The sequence below is a fragment of the Bufo bufo genome, chromosome 11 (assembly GCF_905171765.1).
Source record: "Bufo bufo chromosome 11, aBufBuf1.1, whole genome shotgun sequence".
In the NCBI taxonomy this organism is placed as follows: Eukaryota; Metazoa; Chordata; class Amphibia; order Anura; family Bufonidae; genus Bufo; species Bufo bufo.
Window position 1 is genome coordinate 23181760 of NC_053399.1, and position 17142 is coordinate 23198901.

Consider the following 17142-nt stretch of genomic DNA (forward strand, 5'->3'; position numbering starts at 1 on the left):
TATCACTCAAAAGGTTTTTTTAACACAATAAAAGCGCGGAGAGCTGTGGGACCTGGGTACTGCAGATGAGCTAGCGGCCATCTAGCAGCCCATGTCCCCAGCTCTGTGCGCAAAATCATGGTGACAGGTTCGCTTTAATACTGTCATCTCAGAACCAGTGAAAGGTCCTCTTTATGCTGTGATTGGTACCCTGAGTTGTGAGCACTAATCCTGTACATATGAAAATCGCAGCCAAATCGTATGTAAAACATGGATTTATTGAATTGAACACGTTCTGCCACAGGAGAAGATTTTTACTCGTGGAAAATCTATTCTGTATTGTAATTGGTCACAAAATTCCTGCATTTTCTGACAGTTCTGCATAGAGCCTACAAGATTACGGGACATGAAATGTCAGTACTATTACCATGGCACTTTACTGCCTGTAGCTGAATAACACAAATATACACTGGATAGGTATCGGATTATCTCAGAGCCCAACTCCCCTTAAAACCCCCAAATGGCCGTGCACATTAGATTAATGTTTGCTAAACCTGCTGACTTCGGCGGGGGGCCAGCTAACCATCTAATGTGTATGGGGGTGTCATTAGTCACCCCCGATGGCAGATGGCAGTGAAGAGAGGGTTCCCCAGTAGATTTTCAATATACTGTATCTATCCTATGGTCCTCAAGGGAGGGGCCGCTTACTCTGCCTTCCTCATTTACAATACATGCATGCTCAGCCAAGCTCTATGTGCATGTTTACGGGGGAGGGGTCAGAAGGAATAACAACCGGCCAATTAGGTTTCAGCTATTTTTAATTTGTATGGTCAACTTAAAGGGGTTGTCCTCAGCATAGGCCGTCTGTGTCTGGTGGACAGGGGTCCTGCACCCCGCCACCCTGCCATTCAGCTGTTCCTCAGTAACTCCAGTAGCAGAACTATGCGCTTCCGTCCAGTACACAATAGATGTAGCTGTGTAGTTCCAGCGCTGGAGCTCCTGTAGAACAGCAGATCGGTGAGGTTGCTTAGTGTTGGACCCTGTCCATCAGAGATTGATGGCCTACCCTGAGGATAGACAATCAGTATAAAATACTGGACAACTTCTTTAAAGGGGTGTTCTGGTTATAACAAGTTATCCACTATCTGCAGGATCGAGTATAACTATCAGATCGGTGAGGGTCCTACTGCTTGGACCTCCGCCAATCACAAGAACAGGGGCCCCATACCCCGTGGAGCTCCCCTGAACTAGACGGATTGGCTGTTTAGAAATGCACACCAACTCTCCATTTATTTCTGCGGGAGCGCCAGAGATAGCCGAGTACAGCGGTCAGCTATCTCCGGTGCTCCCATAGAAATGAATGTAGCGGCGGGGAGCATTTCCGACCATTCGCTCCGCCCGTTTCAAGGGGGCTCCACAGTGTATGGGGCCCCTGTTCTTCTGATCGGTGGGGATAACACTTGTTCTAACCAAAATACATCTTAAACTTATTATAGGGTTAGTCAGGGTGCCAATATTTTGGACAGCAATAATAGGATTGCTAAAGGCACTATTCTTGCTGTCAAAAATGCCAGAACCTCTGATGAAAAGATTGTAGTGAACTGATCCTTAAAGGGGCTTTCTAGGATTTTTAATCCTTGGGGTAATCAAATCAAGGGGATACAGGGTGTGAGAGCGCTGCCAATCTGGTATTAGTGGGCGATCCTGATGATAGACCATTGTGTAGTGGATGGAGCTGGTAATCTACAGTAATCGAGCTCTGTCAGCTGCACAGTGGATGGAGGAGATGTGTAGTTCTTTCACCTACTTTTGGCACTGGAGCTCCTGATCGGTGGGGTTTCAGACCCCGGCGGATCTAATATTCATAGCCTATGATGGGGGTAGGCAATCAGTATAAAAATCCTGGAAACCCCCTTTATCTTTAACACTAGAGAGCTTCTGACCAAACAATTTTTCCTAGCGACAGTGAAAATCTTTTTGCTGTTCAAATGTGAAATGGAGGAGAGGGCAGCATAAAATAGATAACTGGTATCCTTTAAGAGAAGTATTTAGCAGTCATTTCTATGGGACTTATCATTAAAGGGGTTCTACAGTTATTTTAAAATATTGATCTATCCTCTGGATAGTTCATCAGCATCTGATCGGCGGGGGTCCGACACCCGGGACCCCCGCCGATCAGCTGTTTGAGAAGGCAGCGGCACTCCAGTAGCTCCGCGGCCTTCTCGCTGTTTACCGCAGGCCCAGTGACGCCACGACTAGTATCAATGGCCTGGGCGGGGCTAAGCTCTGTTCACTTGAATGGAGCTTAGCTCCGCCCAGGCAATTGATACTAGTCGTGATGTCACTGGGCCTGCGGTAAAGGCCTCATGCACACGACCGTTGTTGTGTTCCGTGTCCGTTGTTCCGTTTTCCGTGATTTTCTGCGGACCCATTGACTTTCAATGGGTCAGTTGAAAACTCGGAAAATGCACCGTTTGTCATCCGCGTCCGTGATCCGTGTTTCCAGTCCGTAAAAAAAAAATGACCTTTCCTATTTTTTTTCACGGACAACGGTTCGCGGACCCATTCAAGTCAATGGGTCCGTGAAAAAACACGGAGGCACACAAGATTGTCATCCGCGTCGGTGATCCGTGTCCGTTTTTTTCCTATCATTTGCAAGGCAAACTTGACTTCTATTTTTTTTTTTTTTTTTCCACTTTTCATGTCTGGTGATCCTCCAAAAATCAAGGAAGACACACGGAAACAAAAACGGATCACGGAACAACGGAACCCCGTTTTGCGGACCGTGAAAAAATACTGTCGTGTGCATGAGGCCAAACAGCGAGAAGGCCGCGGCACTACAGCCAGCGCCGCTGCCTTCTCAAACAGCTGATCGGCGGGGGTCCTGGGTGTCGGACCCCCGCCGATCAGATGCTGATGATCAATCCAGAGGATAGATCATCAGTTTAAAATAACTGCAGAACCCCTTTAAAAAGATTTTTCTGGCTTCTAGGCTTGGTCAGTATCCCATGATCCTATTTTTTTTAATTTATTTTTTTACACAAAATTCAGAAATGAGACAAACTATTGTGCTTTCATGTTCATTAACCATGTAGTAACAGTGTAGGTACCTTTTATACCTGCATAGGATGCATCCCAGGGATTGTCTGATGCGACTGATGAGCGCATAACCTCTCCACTCCAATAAATATATTGAGAATTACTTTAGGTAATTATAATTTTACCTTTCATCCCTTCAGTTATTTTCATTTTCACCTTCTTAAAGAAGCCTTCAAAACTAGTTGTTGTATATCTTCCTGACTCTGTTAAAGGGGTTGTCACACTTGGGTAGTACTATTCCATATGATCATATTTCCCCCTGAAGTCAAAAAACTATTAAAGAGGTCGTGCAAGAATTGCCGACCTGAATTCTGCCAGACCTGCAAAGGGTAGTGAAGCCTACTCAGGCATCGGGTATAATGGAAAGATCTGCACCTGTTCTGTGACCCGCACCCAGTTTGGGCTCACAATAACTAATCAAATAACTGAAGCATGAATTTGACCTTGGCTGCTTTCCGGTACCAGCTCCTTCTCTTGCAGCCCTGTGATGCTCCTCTGGGGTCCAGGTTTGACATCGCCTTGGTCTGTCATTGTGTGTGTGGCATTGTCAAACTGGATGTTGACATCACTGAAGCCCAGCGGAGCATCGCAGGCCTGCAGGAGAAGGAGCTGGGAAGCAGGTAAGGCCTCATGCACACGACCGTTGTTGGGTTCCGTGTCCGTTGTTCCGTTTTCCGTGATTTTCTGCGGACCCATTGACTTTCAATGGGTCCGTTGAAATCTCGGATAATGCACCGTTTGTCATCCGCGTCCGTGATCCGTGTTTCCAGTCCGTCAAAAAAATATGACCTGTCCTATTTTTTTCATGGACAACGGTTCGCGGACCCATTCAAGTCAATGGGTCCGTGAAAAAACACGGAGGCACACAAGATTGTCATCCGCGTCCGTTTTTTTTCCTATCATTTGCATGGCAAACTTGACTTTTTTTCACTTTCCTTCATGTCTGGTGATCCTCCAAAAATCAAGGAAGACACACGGAAACAAAAACGGAAACGGATCACGGAACACCGTTTTGTGGACCGCGAAAAAATACTGTCGTGTGCATGAGGCCTAAGTCTTCCTTTTGCAGGTCTAGCAGAATTGGGGGTGTCAAACCTCTTCCCCTCCTCCCCATTCTTGCACAACCCTTTTAAGCAGACATCCTCAAACTGCGGCCCTCCAGCTGTTGTAAAACTACAACTCCCACAATGCCCTGTTCACGCATGCTGGGAGTTGTAGTTTTGCAACAGCTGGAGAGCCGCAGTTTGAGGATGTCTGCTTTTAAGTATCAGAAACTCTCTGTTGAACCAGGTCCGTCCAGATATTTGTGGACATCGTGCTTGGCTGACTGTGACATCTGAGGTTTGTGAAGCTGGACCCACAGCCACCCTCAGACCAGCTTCATTTAAAAATGGGCTTGACATTATGAGTAAACCCTTTTAAGGCAATGTTCACATGTAGTGGATACTCTGCCACGGACAGTACCTGAAAAGTGGACGGGATTTCATAAAATCTCCTCTACATGCTCTGGAAAAATTCTGCATGGAAATTGACCTCTTTTGTGGATTTTCAACTTGCATAGTGTCCGATTATGTTGTGGATTTCCACCTTTACAATGCAGGGGGTAAAATCCGCAGCAAATATGCATGTAACACAGCTGCAGAAAATCTGTTGTGTCTGTACTGTTACATGCTACTTTTTCCAAGCTGTCTGATGCACTCTTCAAGAGACTGTATCAGTAGTCTGGGAATCCAGTCGAATTCATTGGGATCATCACCAAAAATCTCCTGTTTGTGCACAGCCTACAGGTAGGGGCATATAGCAGACCGATCAATCGTATTATTTACCTCTCAAGTGAGCTGCAAAGCCTTTAGGTGAATATTGCTGTATGCCGAACAGTAGTCCTCCATTCAGACTTGGGTGTTCACTTCCCCCAAAAAGTGGAAACTGATCCCAGTGTTGAGGTAGAATGAAAACATTTTTTTTTTTTTATATATTTTTTTTCTTCCCCAGGTTGGGGTTTATGCAAGATAAAACATCCCTTCCTCCTGAGAGAGCCTTGAAATTAGAAACGGAGACAGCGCCACTCTTGTTTATTGGCTCCGTTAAAGTGAATGCTGGTGCAGCGGCTACTGCCCCTGTCAAAATTGTTTGTATTTGTGAGGGAAAAAAATATCCCGAACCTGCAAATCCTGATGACAAAAAAACTGCTTTGGGCCTCCTTACATACTATGTGAAGAACCTGAAAAGCGGTCACAAGAAAATCTGGTCAGGATGAGGGGATGGACTTCCCAAAGAGGTGACCTTTTTAGGGAAGGTTCTCAGTTAGTCAGTTGTCACCATGTATACCTGTTACAAGGTGGGTTGTAATGCTGTCAAAATCAACCTTGTATTCTATGGCAATTTTTCACTTGCAATGCTTCGGACTCCCTCACAGATTAGCCCTATTGAGTGGAGCAGCGGACACCCGATGCGGCTCCCGGTGGTGACATGTCCCTTCTGGCTTTACACCGCCGGCAGCGCTGCCTCCCTTTGCAAACAGTGGAAGGCGGAAACCACACAGGCGGTGGTGGAATTTTGCGTGCAGAAACCGCGCCAAAATTCCGCCTGCAAATTCCACCGTGTGAACGGGCTCTAAGGGTGAGTACACAGGTCTTGGTCAGATCGCGTTCCTTTGTGGCAGTATTTGCTAAAATGGTTGTGAAAAAACATCATTTGAACATGGACACTTTGCTATCACAGTATCTAGTCTATTACTATAAAGCTATTTTTCCCTCTGTCTACCCAACATTAATTATTATCTGAAGTGCTATATAAACCTACTTGTATATAAAAATTTAGGAACATCAGAAGTACATACACAAAATACCAGAACACAGAAATCACTGACTGGTACAAAATAGAAGTTGTCTATAGGGTCATACAACTTATATATTATCTATTGCCTGTAAAAATAGCTACAATATCTTGCTAAAAATAGGATTGCTTATTGTGTTTCCTATGTATAAAATCTGCATAGACGTATTAGATACACATGCAGATTCTTTATAAAAATCTGCACTATTTACAGCAGCCATCTGCAACCTGCCCTGGGGTGTAGGTTCACTGCAGCTGAAGGGCCGCAGGTTACAGATCCCTGCCTATTGGAACAATCGGTTCATAACCTTTCTGTTCTTAGTTTTAGTGTGGGTCCCCCCCTTTATCTAACTAGATGGGTAGTAGTACGGCAGATTCCAAATCCGATGTGAGAAGGTTGGGAACAGGCTTTGCATGTTCCTGTCCACGTAGCTGGACACTGTTGGGATTTCCTCCTTGTGTAGGTTCGGATCTCCGCTCGTTGTGAAGTTGACGGGGCAGTTTGCGTTCCACATGTCCAGCAGCTTCACCTGTTGATGTTCTCTGTCTATGGAGTTTAGGAAATCCTTCAGGACTTGCTTGAATATGTAGACAATTTCCCAAGGTAGCACGTCGTTCTCTGCCAAAACTTCTCGAAATCTAGGAGCAGATTGTGTGGTTAGAAGTTGTAGATTTGGTAGTTACTTTTTGCATGAATGTGAAATGAATTGAAACGACACGGATAGTTTTTAATGGGAAGGTAAAAAGGTATAAAGACCTTGTCCTGGAACATTGGAAGGTCCTAGCAATATGTTGGTCATCCAGAGCCTTTTAAAAGGGGTTTGTCTCTGCATAGACAACCCTTTTCAGCATGCAGCCCTGGGTAAACGTGGCAAACAGATGGTGGAAGTCACACTCAGCTAGATAGTTCCTCTACAGTGTCAGAGCTGTTGCAAAACTACAACCCCCAGCATGCCTGGGCAGCCTAGAGCTATTAGGGAATGCTGGGAGTTGTAGTTTTACAACAGCTGGAGGGCCGTAGGTTGAGCATGCCTGCCTTTATAGGAGCTGTCTTTTATGAGAAGACTTATAATTAAAGGGGTATTCCAGTTGGAAACAGTTATCCCCCTAACTATTAGATCTGTGGGGGTCCTACCGCTGGGACCCCCACTGATCATGAGAATGGGGGCCCTATACCCCCTGCAGCTCCCCTGAAATGACTGGAGCGTCCAGTCGCACATGCGCTAAGCTGCTCCATTCATTTCTATGGAAGTTCCGGAATAGTCGAGTACTGCTCTGACCTCTCTCTGAAACTCTCTTAGAAATGAATGGAGTGGGCTGAACGCATGTTTGACTGGCCGCTCTGGTCATTTCAGGGGACCTGTGTGGGGTATGGGGGCCCCCGTTCTTGTGGGGGTCCTACCACTGGGACCCTCACCGATCTAATAGTTATCCTCTATCCTGTGGATAGGGGATAACTTTTACCAACTGGAATACCCCTTCAAGTGACAGGGAATGGAGCTAAGATGTAATGCCTTGGGGTACATTCACATGACCGTAAGTGTTTTGCGGTCCGCAAATTGTGGATCCGCAAAATACGGATACCGACCGTGTGCGTTTTGCATTTTGCGGCCCGCACCTGGCCGGCGCTATATTGAGAATGCCTATTATCTGCAATCACGTTCAAGAATAGGACATGCTCCGTATTTTTTGCGGGGCTGCGGAATGGAACAACGGATGCTGACAGCACACAGTGTGCTGTCCGCATCTTTCGGACCCATTGAAATGAATGGGTCCATACCCGTTCTGCAAAATTGCGGAACAGATGCGGATCCATTTATACGGTTGTGTTCATGCACCCTCATTCACACAGTCGGTGTTTGATCAGTGATTTCCATCAGTGTTTTTGAGCCAAAACCAGGTGCAGCTCTAAACACCGAACAGATGCAGATCTTTCTCTTATACCTCCTGGTTTTGGCTCACAATCACTGATGGAAATCGCTGACCAAAACACTGACGTGAATAAGGCTTAACTTTCCTATCCCCTTTACTGGATTTTTTGATAGTATGGCCGCTAGAGAAAATAAATGAAGCTGGGTTGCCTACAGGTTAAATAAGTAATTTAGTTTAGAAAAAAAACATTTTCATACTGTATATGCCAAATGAGAGGAGGTTCTCCTGTTCAGGATCCTAATTTCCTAGCTAGTATAGAGCAACTCCAGTCAGGAGGACCTGGTATGTCTGTACATTACTAAGGGCTCCATTGATTACAGTGGGAGCTGTGTAATGCTTCATTTGTCCTATGGTGGCGCTAAAAGGTCCCTCCACAGATAACAGTTGAACATCATGGGTCCCAGCAGCAGAACATTTTGTGGTCAGCCTATTATCAGAGGTGACTTCTAAAATAAAGGGACTGTCCAAAGTTTATAATTGTGTGACTGCAATATGAAAGTCTCTCTTCTCCGGCCTCAATTAGGTCATAGAATAGAGATTATTGGTACATCCTGATCCAGAATACTTTGCGAATTCACATTTTTTTAAATTGACTTTTATAGCCGATCTGTAACAAAGCAAGGCGATTTTCACACTTCTCTGTTTACATTGCTTTTTTATTTACTGACGGCCAAGATTCTGTTAAAAAAAATGTTTTAGTTCTATGCCTGCCTTTGTTTTAATTTGCCCCCCTATGAGACAAAGTTGCTGGATGGAGCCCTGTGTCATATGCATTCGAGGTTGTTAAAGTTAAAGCATGCGAATGCCACATTTAAGGCTACTTTCACACTTGCGGCAGAGTGATCCGGCGAGCAGTTCCGTCGCCGGAACTGCCTGCCTTATCTCGCAATCTGCATGCAAACGGACAGCATTTGTAGACTGATCTGGGTCACATTTTTAAAGGTATGCGCAGACCAGAAGGACGGATCCGGCATTGCGGTATTTTTAATGCCGGATCCGGCATTCAGGCAAGTGTTCAGTTTTTTTGGCCGGAGATAAAACCGTAGCATGCTGCGGTATTATCTCCGTCTTGAAAAGTCAAAAAGACTGAACTGAAGACATCCTGATGCATACTGAACGGATTGCTCTCCATTCAGAATGCATGGGGATAAAACTGATCAGTTCTTTTCCGGTATTGAGCCCCTAGGACAGAACTCTATGCTGGAAAAGAAAAACGTTAGTGTGAAAGTACCCTTATATCCAGTCATCTTGTACATGGAAACATATGCGTGAAACACTGTGAATGACGACTACAAAGTTCTAGCTAAGGGTACTTTCACGCTACTGTTATTCTTTTCAGGTATTGAAATCCGGTAAAGGGTCTCAATACCGGAAAAAAACGCATCAATTTTGTCCTAATGCATTCTGAATGGAAAGCAATCCGTTCAGTATGCATCAGGATGTCTTCCGTTCCGTCCCTTTTACGGTATTTGACTGGACAAAATCCCGGAGCAATACCGCACTCGCCGGATCCGGCATTCATTTCCATAGAGATGTATTAATGCTGTATCCGGTATAAAGTGTTTCGGAAATCCGGTTCTCCGGTCGGCGCATGTGCCGAGACATAGGAGGAGCTGGTTTCGCCTTTGATCTTTGAAAAAAAATTAAATACTGGATCCATTATTCCGGATGAGACCAGTGAAATACCGGATCCGGAAAAAAAGGGATATCCGTTTGCTGGATCTGGCAGGCAGTTTATTGCCGGAACTGCCTGCCGGATTCAAACAACGCTAGTGTGAAAGTAGCCTAAGGAAGGTACAAAAATATGTCTTAAATCAATGACAGTAGGATTTTTTTTTATTTTTTAACATTTTTAGCTACAAAAGTGAAATACTGATCACGTTAACGAAGAATTTTTTGGGGGGCAAGGTAAATATCTGAAAAGCATTACCTGCTGAGCACTGTCCCGGTGTGGCATGGCTGGATCTGGGAGCACAGGACCTCCAGCTGTTTCTCCTCGGTTACCGGGATGCTTGCCTTCAAGCTGTAATCATTTCTCAGCCAGTTATAATCCGCCCCTGTGTTCTGTCCCCTCTGCTCGTTCTCTATCTCGTGCAGCAGTCGTTCACGCTCTCCCAGGTGCCATTGCAATTCCCTCAACAAAGTCTTGGTCACCACTTCTGAGCCAGGGTATTGTGTGGACTTGTCGGACTCTGCTCTGGACCATCTCATCCAGCCAAAGAGGGGCATCTTTTTTTTTTTTCTTTGGGTTCTGGAATTGAATTTTATTTAGAGAAATATCTTCAGAATTCATTACCTGAAAACCCTTGTTTAAACAACACCAAGCAAATTTTTTTATTTTCCTGCTTTAATTTTTACTTTTGTGTTGTAATAAAAAACAAATATAATCATAAAATATTAACTGAATAACCCATATCTAAAAGAAACAACCAAAAATGTCTGCTGCTTATAGTTTACCTTTTATTCCCAGACTGTTGGGTATTTAGTGTATCCTTTCTTTCGTCCTGGACTTTTCTTACAGGTCTTGCAAGGTTTCCTGTTGAAATATATCATGTGCCGTTTCATTAGAGTCCAGTGGAGATCTCCTTTAAGTCTGGGTTAATGCTGCCTTCTTGGCACCTTACAAGAATGGCCGCTTGCTAAGGACATCCGACAGGATCGTGGCGTGCTGCGCACTAAATGCATGTGCGGATGTGCAAGCTCTTAAAGTTGAAGATGTCATGTGACCTCGTCGTTTTGTTACTGTCTTTAATTGGAAAATGGAAACCTTTTATTGATCCCCCCCCCCCCCCCAAAAAAGTACTTCTATAAAACTCAAAATGCAAATATACTCTTAGTAAACTAGTTGAATTCTAACATTTGCATGCAGTTTAGGTTTCTGTCTGCTTGCAGTATTTGATTACGGTGCAGGCTGCGCATGGAAGGAAAATGGCACATTCCTCATATTAGTCGGAGGGATAAGGAGAAGGCATAGAAGCAAGCACTACTTCATGCTAAAATAAGTACATACCATTATCACGCTGGTGCAGAGCTGAAATGTAATCCAGTAACTCCTCTTCCTACCGTATAGATGAGGCACGCACTCATGTTCTGGCGATTTTGTGTGCACTAAAGGTCGCTGAAGCAGTCCCCACCCCCCCCCCCCCTCCTTTTTTTCCCTCTTCCGTTTCAGTTATCTAGTCTCTTTTTATTAGTCTGAACCCCAGGCATGAGGAGACAGCTCTTCTCCTTACTTCCTTTCTGAGATTACTGCTTTTACAGCTCGGAGTTTTCTTAGCATTGTTACATGGATTCCCCCCCCCCCCCTTTTATCCCAGCGATGCCGAATTGTTGGCAAACAGAGGCTGCGTTAATGTGCCCTAGATGCCATACAACATAACACATGATGTGCATGGCCGTTATGAAAGCAGATATTATACACTGGAAAAATTCAGATGTCAACATTAATAATGCTCAGCTGGAAGGTTTTCACATTGCATTGTATATGGTACTATGAAAGTCTGAAGGAGCTGGCCGCATAATGACAGAGCTGTCTTTGCAAATTCTAAGACAAACTGAAAGCATGACTTCTTACCACCTTTCCCGTGTGCGTTCCAGAAGATAAAATGCTGCTAACGGTTCAAGGGAAAACTTGTTTCTGTTTCTTACAAGCTGTTTATTTTAAAAGGGTATCCTAGCCTTAAAGGGGTTTTCCAGTTTGCCTCAACATCCTTTAAAATAATCTTTTATGAAGGTAGCTGTGATTTTGTAATATATTTATTTTGCCTTTTTATTGCTCCTATCTCCCGTTCTGGGCTGTGGTCCCATGACCGTGTCCATGGATAAGGGAGTGTCTGGGTAACTAGCTGGGTGGGAGGAGCTATAAACTAGCTGGTCGTTGTTAGGGGCGGTGCTGGAGCTGTGGCAGAGGAAGGAGAGGTGCATCATGGGTTTGGTTGGATACAGCACCAGGAAGTGCTACCTACAAGATGACCCGGCTCAGCTAATGATTCCTGTGTCAGGACCAGGAAGACCGCTGTCTGAACTGGAGCACATGGGATTGCTTTATTTATTTATTTTTATTTTTTATTTTTATTTTTTAAAGACATCCTGTCCATTTTCTTAAAAAGATCACTAGCTGGACAACCCTTTTAGGCTACTTTCACACTAGCGTTATTCTTTTCCGGCACTGAGTTCCGTCCTAGGGGCTCAATACCGGAAAAGAACTGATCAGTTTTATCCTAATGTATTCTGAATGGAGAGCGATCCGTTCAGCATGCGTCAGGATGTCTTCAGTTCAGTCTTTTTGCCTTTTTTAGAACAAAGATAATACCATAGCATGCTGTGGTTTTATCTCCGTCCAAAATTCCGGAACACTTGCCGGATAGCCGGATCCGGCATTTTTTCCCCATTGACATGCATTAATGCAAAATGAATCCGGCATTGCGGTCTGCGCTTGCTCCGACAGCAAAAATGTGAAAAAAATAAATGCCGAATCCGTTCTCCGGAGAGACGGATCCGGCATTTCAATGCATTTGTCACACTGATCAGAATCCTGATCCGTATGACAAATGCCATCAGTTTGCATGCGGCTTGACGGATCCGGCAGGCAGTTCCAGCGACGGAACTGCCTGCCGAAATCTTCTGCCGCAAGTGTCAAAGTACCCTAAGTACAACAGAAATTCAAGTCTATGCTTAAAATTTAAAGGGAGTCTGTCACCAGGTAATTCACAGTAACACCACACCTTGTAGGGCTAACTTGGCTGTATCCAATGATGCTTTTCACTTCGCGATCCGTTGCTTCATTCCTGAGAAAAAGTACTTATTCATTTGCAAATTGGCCAAGTGCACCAAGTCACTCTGTGCACCCTTTCTCCTCCTACTTCTGCCAGCTGCTCCCTCTCCTGCTTGATTAAAATGGTCAGGCGAAATGACTGTAGGAACCGAGCTCTGTCAAGCAAGGCTGTGAGGGGCTGGCAGAGGAGTAAGGGTGCACAGAATGGCTTTGAACCGCCCTTAGTGCACTTAACTGCTTTTTCTCCAGAATGAACAACAGGTCGCTAAGTGAACGGTATCATTTCATTCAGCTGAGCTAGTCCTAAAAGGCAGTGAGGGAGATTTATCAAAACAATAGCAACCAATCATATTCCACCTTTCTTTTTTCAGAGCTCCTTTGGAAAATGAAACGGCCAATCTGGTTGGTTGCTAGGGGAAACTAAGTCAGCTTGCCATTGCATAAATTTTGATAAATCTTCCCTGTTGTGTCTGGTAACCAGTCGTTTTCTTTGTGATAGACTAATCCACCTCTCACCCTATTACTCCTCTGCCTCTCCCCTCTGCCAATCCCTTCACTGGCTCCCCATTGCCCAGCGAATTCAGTTCAAATACATACAAGGCCGTCCACAACCTGTCCCCTCCCTACTTTCCCGATACACCCCCACACGCAATCTCCGATCCTCACAAGACCTCCTTCTCTCCTCTCCTCGTATCACCTCTTCCCACAATCGCCTCCAAGATTTCTCCCGTGCATCCCCCATACTCTGGAACTTGCTGCCCCAAAATATCAGACTCTCACCGACAGTGGAATCCTTTACCTAAAACCCACCTCTTCAGACAAGCCTACAACCAGTGACCCTGCTGCCTCTATACCGCCAGGACCAGCTTAACCCTCTCCTACTGTGTCCTTCTCCCATACCATGTAGATTGTCAGCCCTCACGGGCAGGGCCCTCTCTCCTTCTGTACCAGTCTGTAACTCGTCTTGTTCCTGCTTAGTGCAATTGTCTGTATTATGTATGTGCACCGCTTATCATATGTACAGCGCCATCAAATGTACAGCGTTATGGAATGAATGGCGCTTTAATAATTATAATAAATAATAATTTAAAGTGCCTCTGTCAGCATGATCATCCCTATTAAACAGACCTATTGCCTGGTAGGGTTGATCATGCTGATCAAAATAATACCTTATTTATGTTTTGTAGGTTGCAAAATTGTGTAAATATGAGGATTTTTAAATCTTATTGAACCATAAATATGAGGATTTTTATCTTTATGCAAATCTGGCAGTTGGAGCACCAAGGGTTGAACTGTAGGGCTTCAAGCACCTCTACAGCTAGGCTCCTAGTGCTCATTACACTCCCTCTACCTTTTGATAGCCTTGTCTTCTTGTGTCTGCACTGTGACTCACTAATAATCATTGGTGGTCCAGCGTTATATAGAGTAATTGGTGTCATTGGGTTTTATGAAAAATGTGCATTCCCCTAGGAATATATAAGCTCACCTGTTTTTCCCAAGGTTGCCCTGATAAATCTGACAATGTTTGGGGGCCATGGTTAAGGATCTTTCCTACTGGTTTGGGACCTTTGGCTTCTTAGCCTTCTTTCTTTTAGACGGTCCCTCCCTGCTTTCCCGTTTTTTTATTTTCACTGTTAGGAATTACTTTTTATACTACTGTTGGTGGCGGTTGGGCTGTATGATGATGTAGATCATAAGCAAGTAACCTCTTACACATGACATTACTTTGATGCCCATGCAGGCATTGTTCGGTTAACTTATTTCTGTTTGGGCTGAGAAACCGATTAGGGGGCGTTCAGACAACCGTATTTTTGGTCCGCATCTGATCCCCATTTGTGGATGGGATGCGGACGCATTAATTTCAGCCGTCTTCTGTCTGCCTCTATATGTCTTTTCCGTAGCCCAGCAAAAAAGATAGAACTTGTCCGTTTTGATAATGTATGATTTTGATAATGTGCTGTATCTTTTATGTATGCAATCATTGTTTGCAGTGGAGCCTTTGTAGAGGGGAGCGAGCACTGTGCGGGGAGGAGAGCTTACCTTTCCATCTTGCTTGCAGCTCTGCTCCTCTGCTACGTGTGATGCCGTTGGCACCTCCACTTCTGGGTGGACTGAAGTCGGCATATCGGCAGTCCCCGGGGGGTGCCACAGGTAGTGTCTGCCCAGTGTAATCACTTACATGGCATGCCTTGGACTTTATTGCAGTAGAGCATCAGCTTTAAGCCACCTGCACACGGGTGCGGGTGAACGCACATAAGATCAGCACGAATTTTCTTTGTGGATTTATGTTTGTTTCTGCAGCATGTTCGCACCAATGTCTAATTGCGGATTTGATGCGGATTTGATGCGGGTTTGCCGCAGATCTTACCCTGCCATTGAAAAGGGTGAAATCCGCAGCTAAAACTGCAAACATAATTCACATTCTATTTAATTTGAAATCTGCGCGTGTCAGGTTAGTTTCAGCACGGAAAAAATCGGCAAAAGTGTACATGAGATTAGTGTAATCTCATGCACGTAATACGATGCGGTTTTTCTGCACGGGAATCCGCATGGAAAACTGCATGTATTTCGCAATGTGTGCAGATGGCCTTAGGGTACTTGCACATGGGTTGACAAACAGAAATTCCTCATGGATTTTCATGTGGATTTCTGTGTGTTTCAGCACCAAATCCACATGTGTTATTTTTGATTTTTGTTGCAGATTTAAAGTGAATTTGCCACACAAACAATTGATATGCTGCTGATTTCTAAATCTTTGCGGATTTTTTTTAGTGTACATGACATTTGTGAAATCTAATTCATTTTGCGTATATTGTATTATTTTGTGTTTTGTCCACATGAAAATCCGCTCAGAAAAAAATGTACGTTATCTGCACCGTGCGCAGGTACCCTTACACCTTTTCTGGGTAAAAACTGTGTAATACTCCTTTTCCCCTGTGGTGGCGCTGCAGTGGAAATAAACACTTGCTGCTTTATTTCCCCACAGATTGCGGCTGATTGTTGGGACATTTTCTTCCAACAAAAATGAATTGTCTGATTGCGACAACCCCTTTTAAACACCTTTTGTTAACCCATGACGTGGTAAATAAAGCAATGATGTGTAGCTCAATGGGATAAGGGCAGATTGGTCGTGGCATCACAGTTGCTCTTTATCAATAAGCCCAATTAAACAAATTGCCTGAAAGCGATTCAGCGACTCTTTGACATGCAGCGAATAGACAGTTTATTTCCATGGTGCAATGTAATAATCCCTTAATGAAAAGGGAGAAAATCTGTAGCAGACCTACTCATCAGTTCAGCTGCGAGTTGATTTGCAGTAATAATTTGCTGTAACTGAAGCTTGCATGTGTCTACAATGTGTAACATCAGTGTGTGCTTATCTTTCTCAGGACACCAAATGAAATTTCATATATTGCTGAGTTTAGGCACCTGGAGGATCAGGAACTACAGAAGTACTCCAGCAATGACTGCAGAGAACCAGGTACTTCAGATGCATCTCCCTTCTCGTACAACTCATGGCCCAAATGCAGCTTACCAAGGCTGCCAATATTAAATTTTATTGATTCATTGAATTCATTTTTTCAGGAAGTGCAATATAAGAAGTCCTTGAAAGAAAGACCCAGGGCAGTGCAAAATAATAACAAGTCCTACCTTACAGATCCCTGCCGCTCGCGTTACAAACCTTCCTGGTCGGCAGCCGGCCTCTACATCCTGGTTTCTCTCGACACACAGGAATTGACCACTCGGCCAGTCTTTGGCCTAGGGGCTGAGGCTGCTCACTGCTGTTTGCAGTGATTGGCTAAAGCGTTCTTTTCCTGTGGGTCTAGAGCAGGGTTTCTCAACTCCGGTCCTAGGGACCCACGTACCAGTCATGTTTTCAGGATTTCCTTAGTATTGAGCAGGTGATTTAATTAGTGTTCATGCATCAGGACTTACCACATGTATTCATTCTGTGGGATATTCTCAAATCCTGACCGGTAGGTGGGTCCCGAGGACCGGAGTTGAGAAACCCTGGTCTAGAGCAATCAGGAAGTAGAGATTAGAGGTGGACCCAGAAAAGTGGCGGGCGATGGGGGGAAGGGGGTGTGTGTGTGAATTATTTTACACCATTCTTATTTTTATTTTTTCCACTGGAAGCCTTCAACGCTCTCAGCAATCTGTTCTCTGCTGGATTTGCCCATTGACTTCCTCTGTAGTAATTGCTAATTTCAAATGTATATAGCCGATTTTGTAATGCATGGAGAAGCCAAGTCTGTAAGAGCAGAGCTGGCACACATGGTATGTGCACATGGCAGAGTAGCTCGTGCAGATTTTCCACCCACATTTTCGTTCAGTTTTCACTGTTTCCTCACCAAATCCACATGTGTTACTTCTAGTTTGTGGCCTGGATTTTGACACTGATTTGCTTCTGAAATATCTAGACTGAAAATCCGCACAAACAATTGACGCTGCAGATTTCAATTTCCACACTGAAAACTTCCACACCGTGTACATGGGGTTTAGAAAATCTCATCCATTTATCT

The 17142-nt window shown here is 44.5% G+C and overlaps 2 protein-coding genes and 1 long non-coding RNA gene across 3 annotated transcripts in view; 2 read left to right on the forward strand and 1 right to left on the reverse strand.

The window, feature by feature from the left end:
* The window catches only part of LOC120981392, a 643721-nt gene that overhangs the window by 304065 nt on the left and 322514 nt on the right, over window positions 1-17142 (forward strand). The gene's annotated exons all lie outside the window — the stretch shown is intronic.
* TDRD9 (tudor domain containing 9) overlaps window positions 1-17142 on the forward strand; it is a 147551-nt gene that overhangs the window by 8378 nt on the left and 122031 nt on the right. The window contains exon 2 of the mRNA XM_040410868.1: window positions 16009-16100. Coding sequence (XP_040266802.1) covers window positions 16009-16100 — 92 coding nt within the window. The remainder of the gene's footprint in view (window positions 1-16008; window positions 16101-17142) is intronic.
* On the reverse strand, window positions 4809-10967 carry RD3L (RD3 like). The gene is made up of 4 exons (XM_040410891.1): window positions 10856-10967; window positions 10303-10381; window positions 9776-10096; window positions 4809-6552 (listed from the first exon to the last, which is right to left on the reverse strand). Exons 3-4 carry the CDS (start codon window positions 10072-10074, stop codon window positions 6261-6263), a joined length of 591 nt encoding a protein of 196 aa, XP_040266825.1. The 5' UTR covers window positions 10075-10096; window positions 10303-10381; window positions 10856-10967; the 3' UTR covers window positions 4809-6260.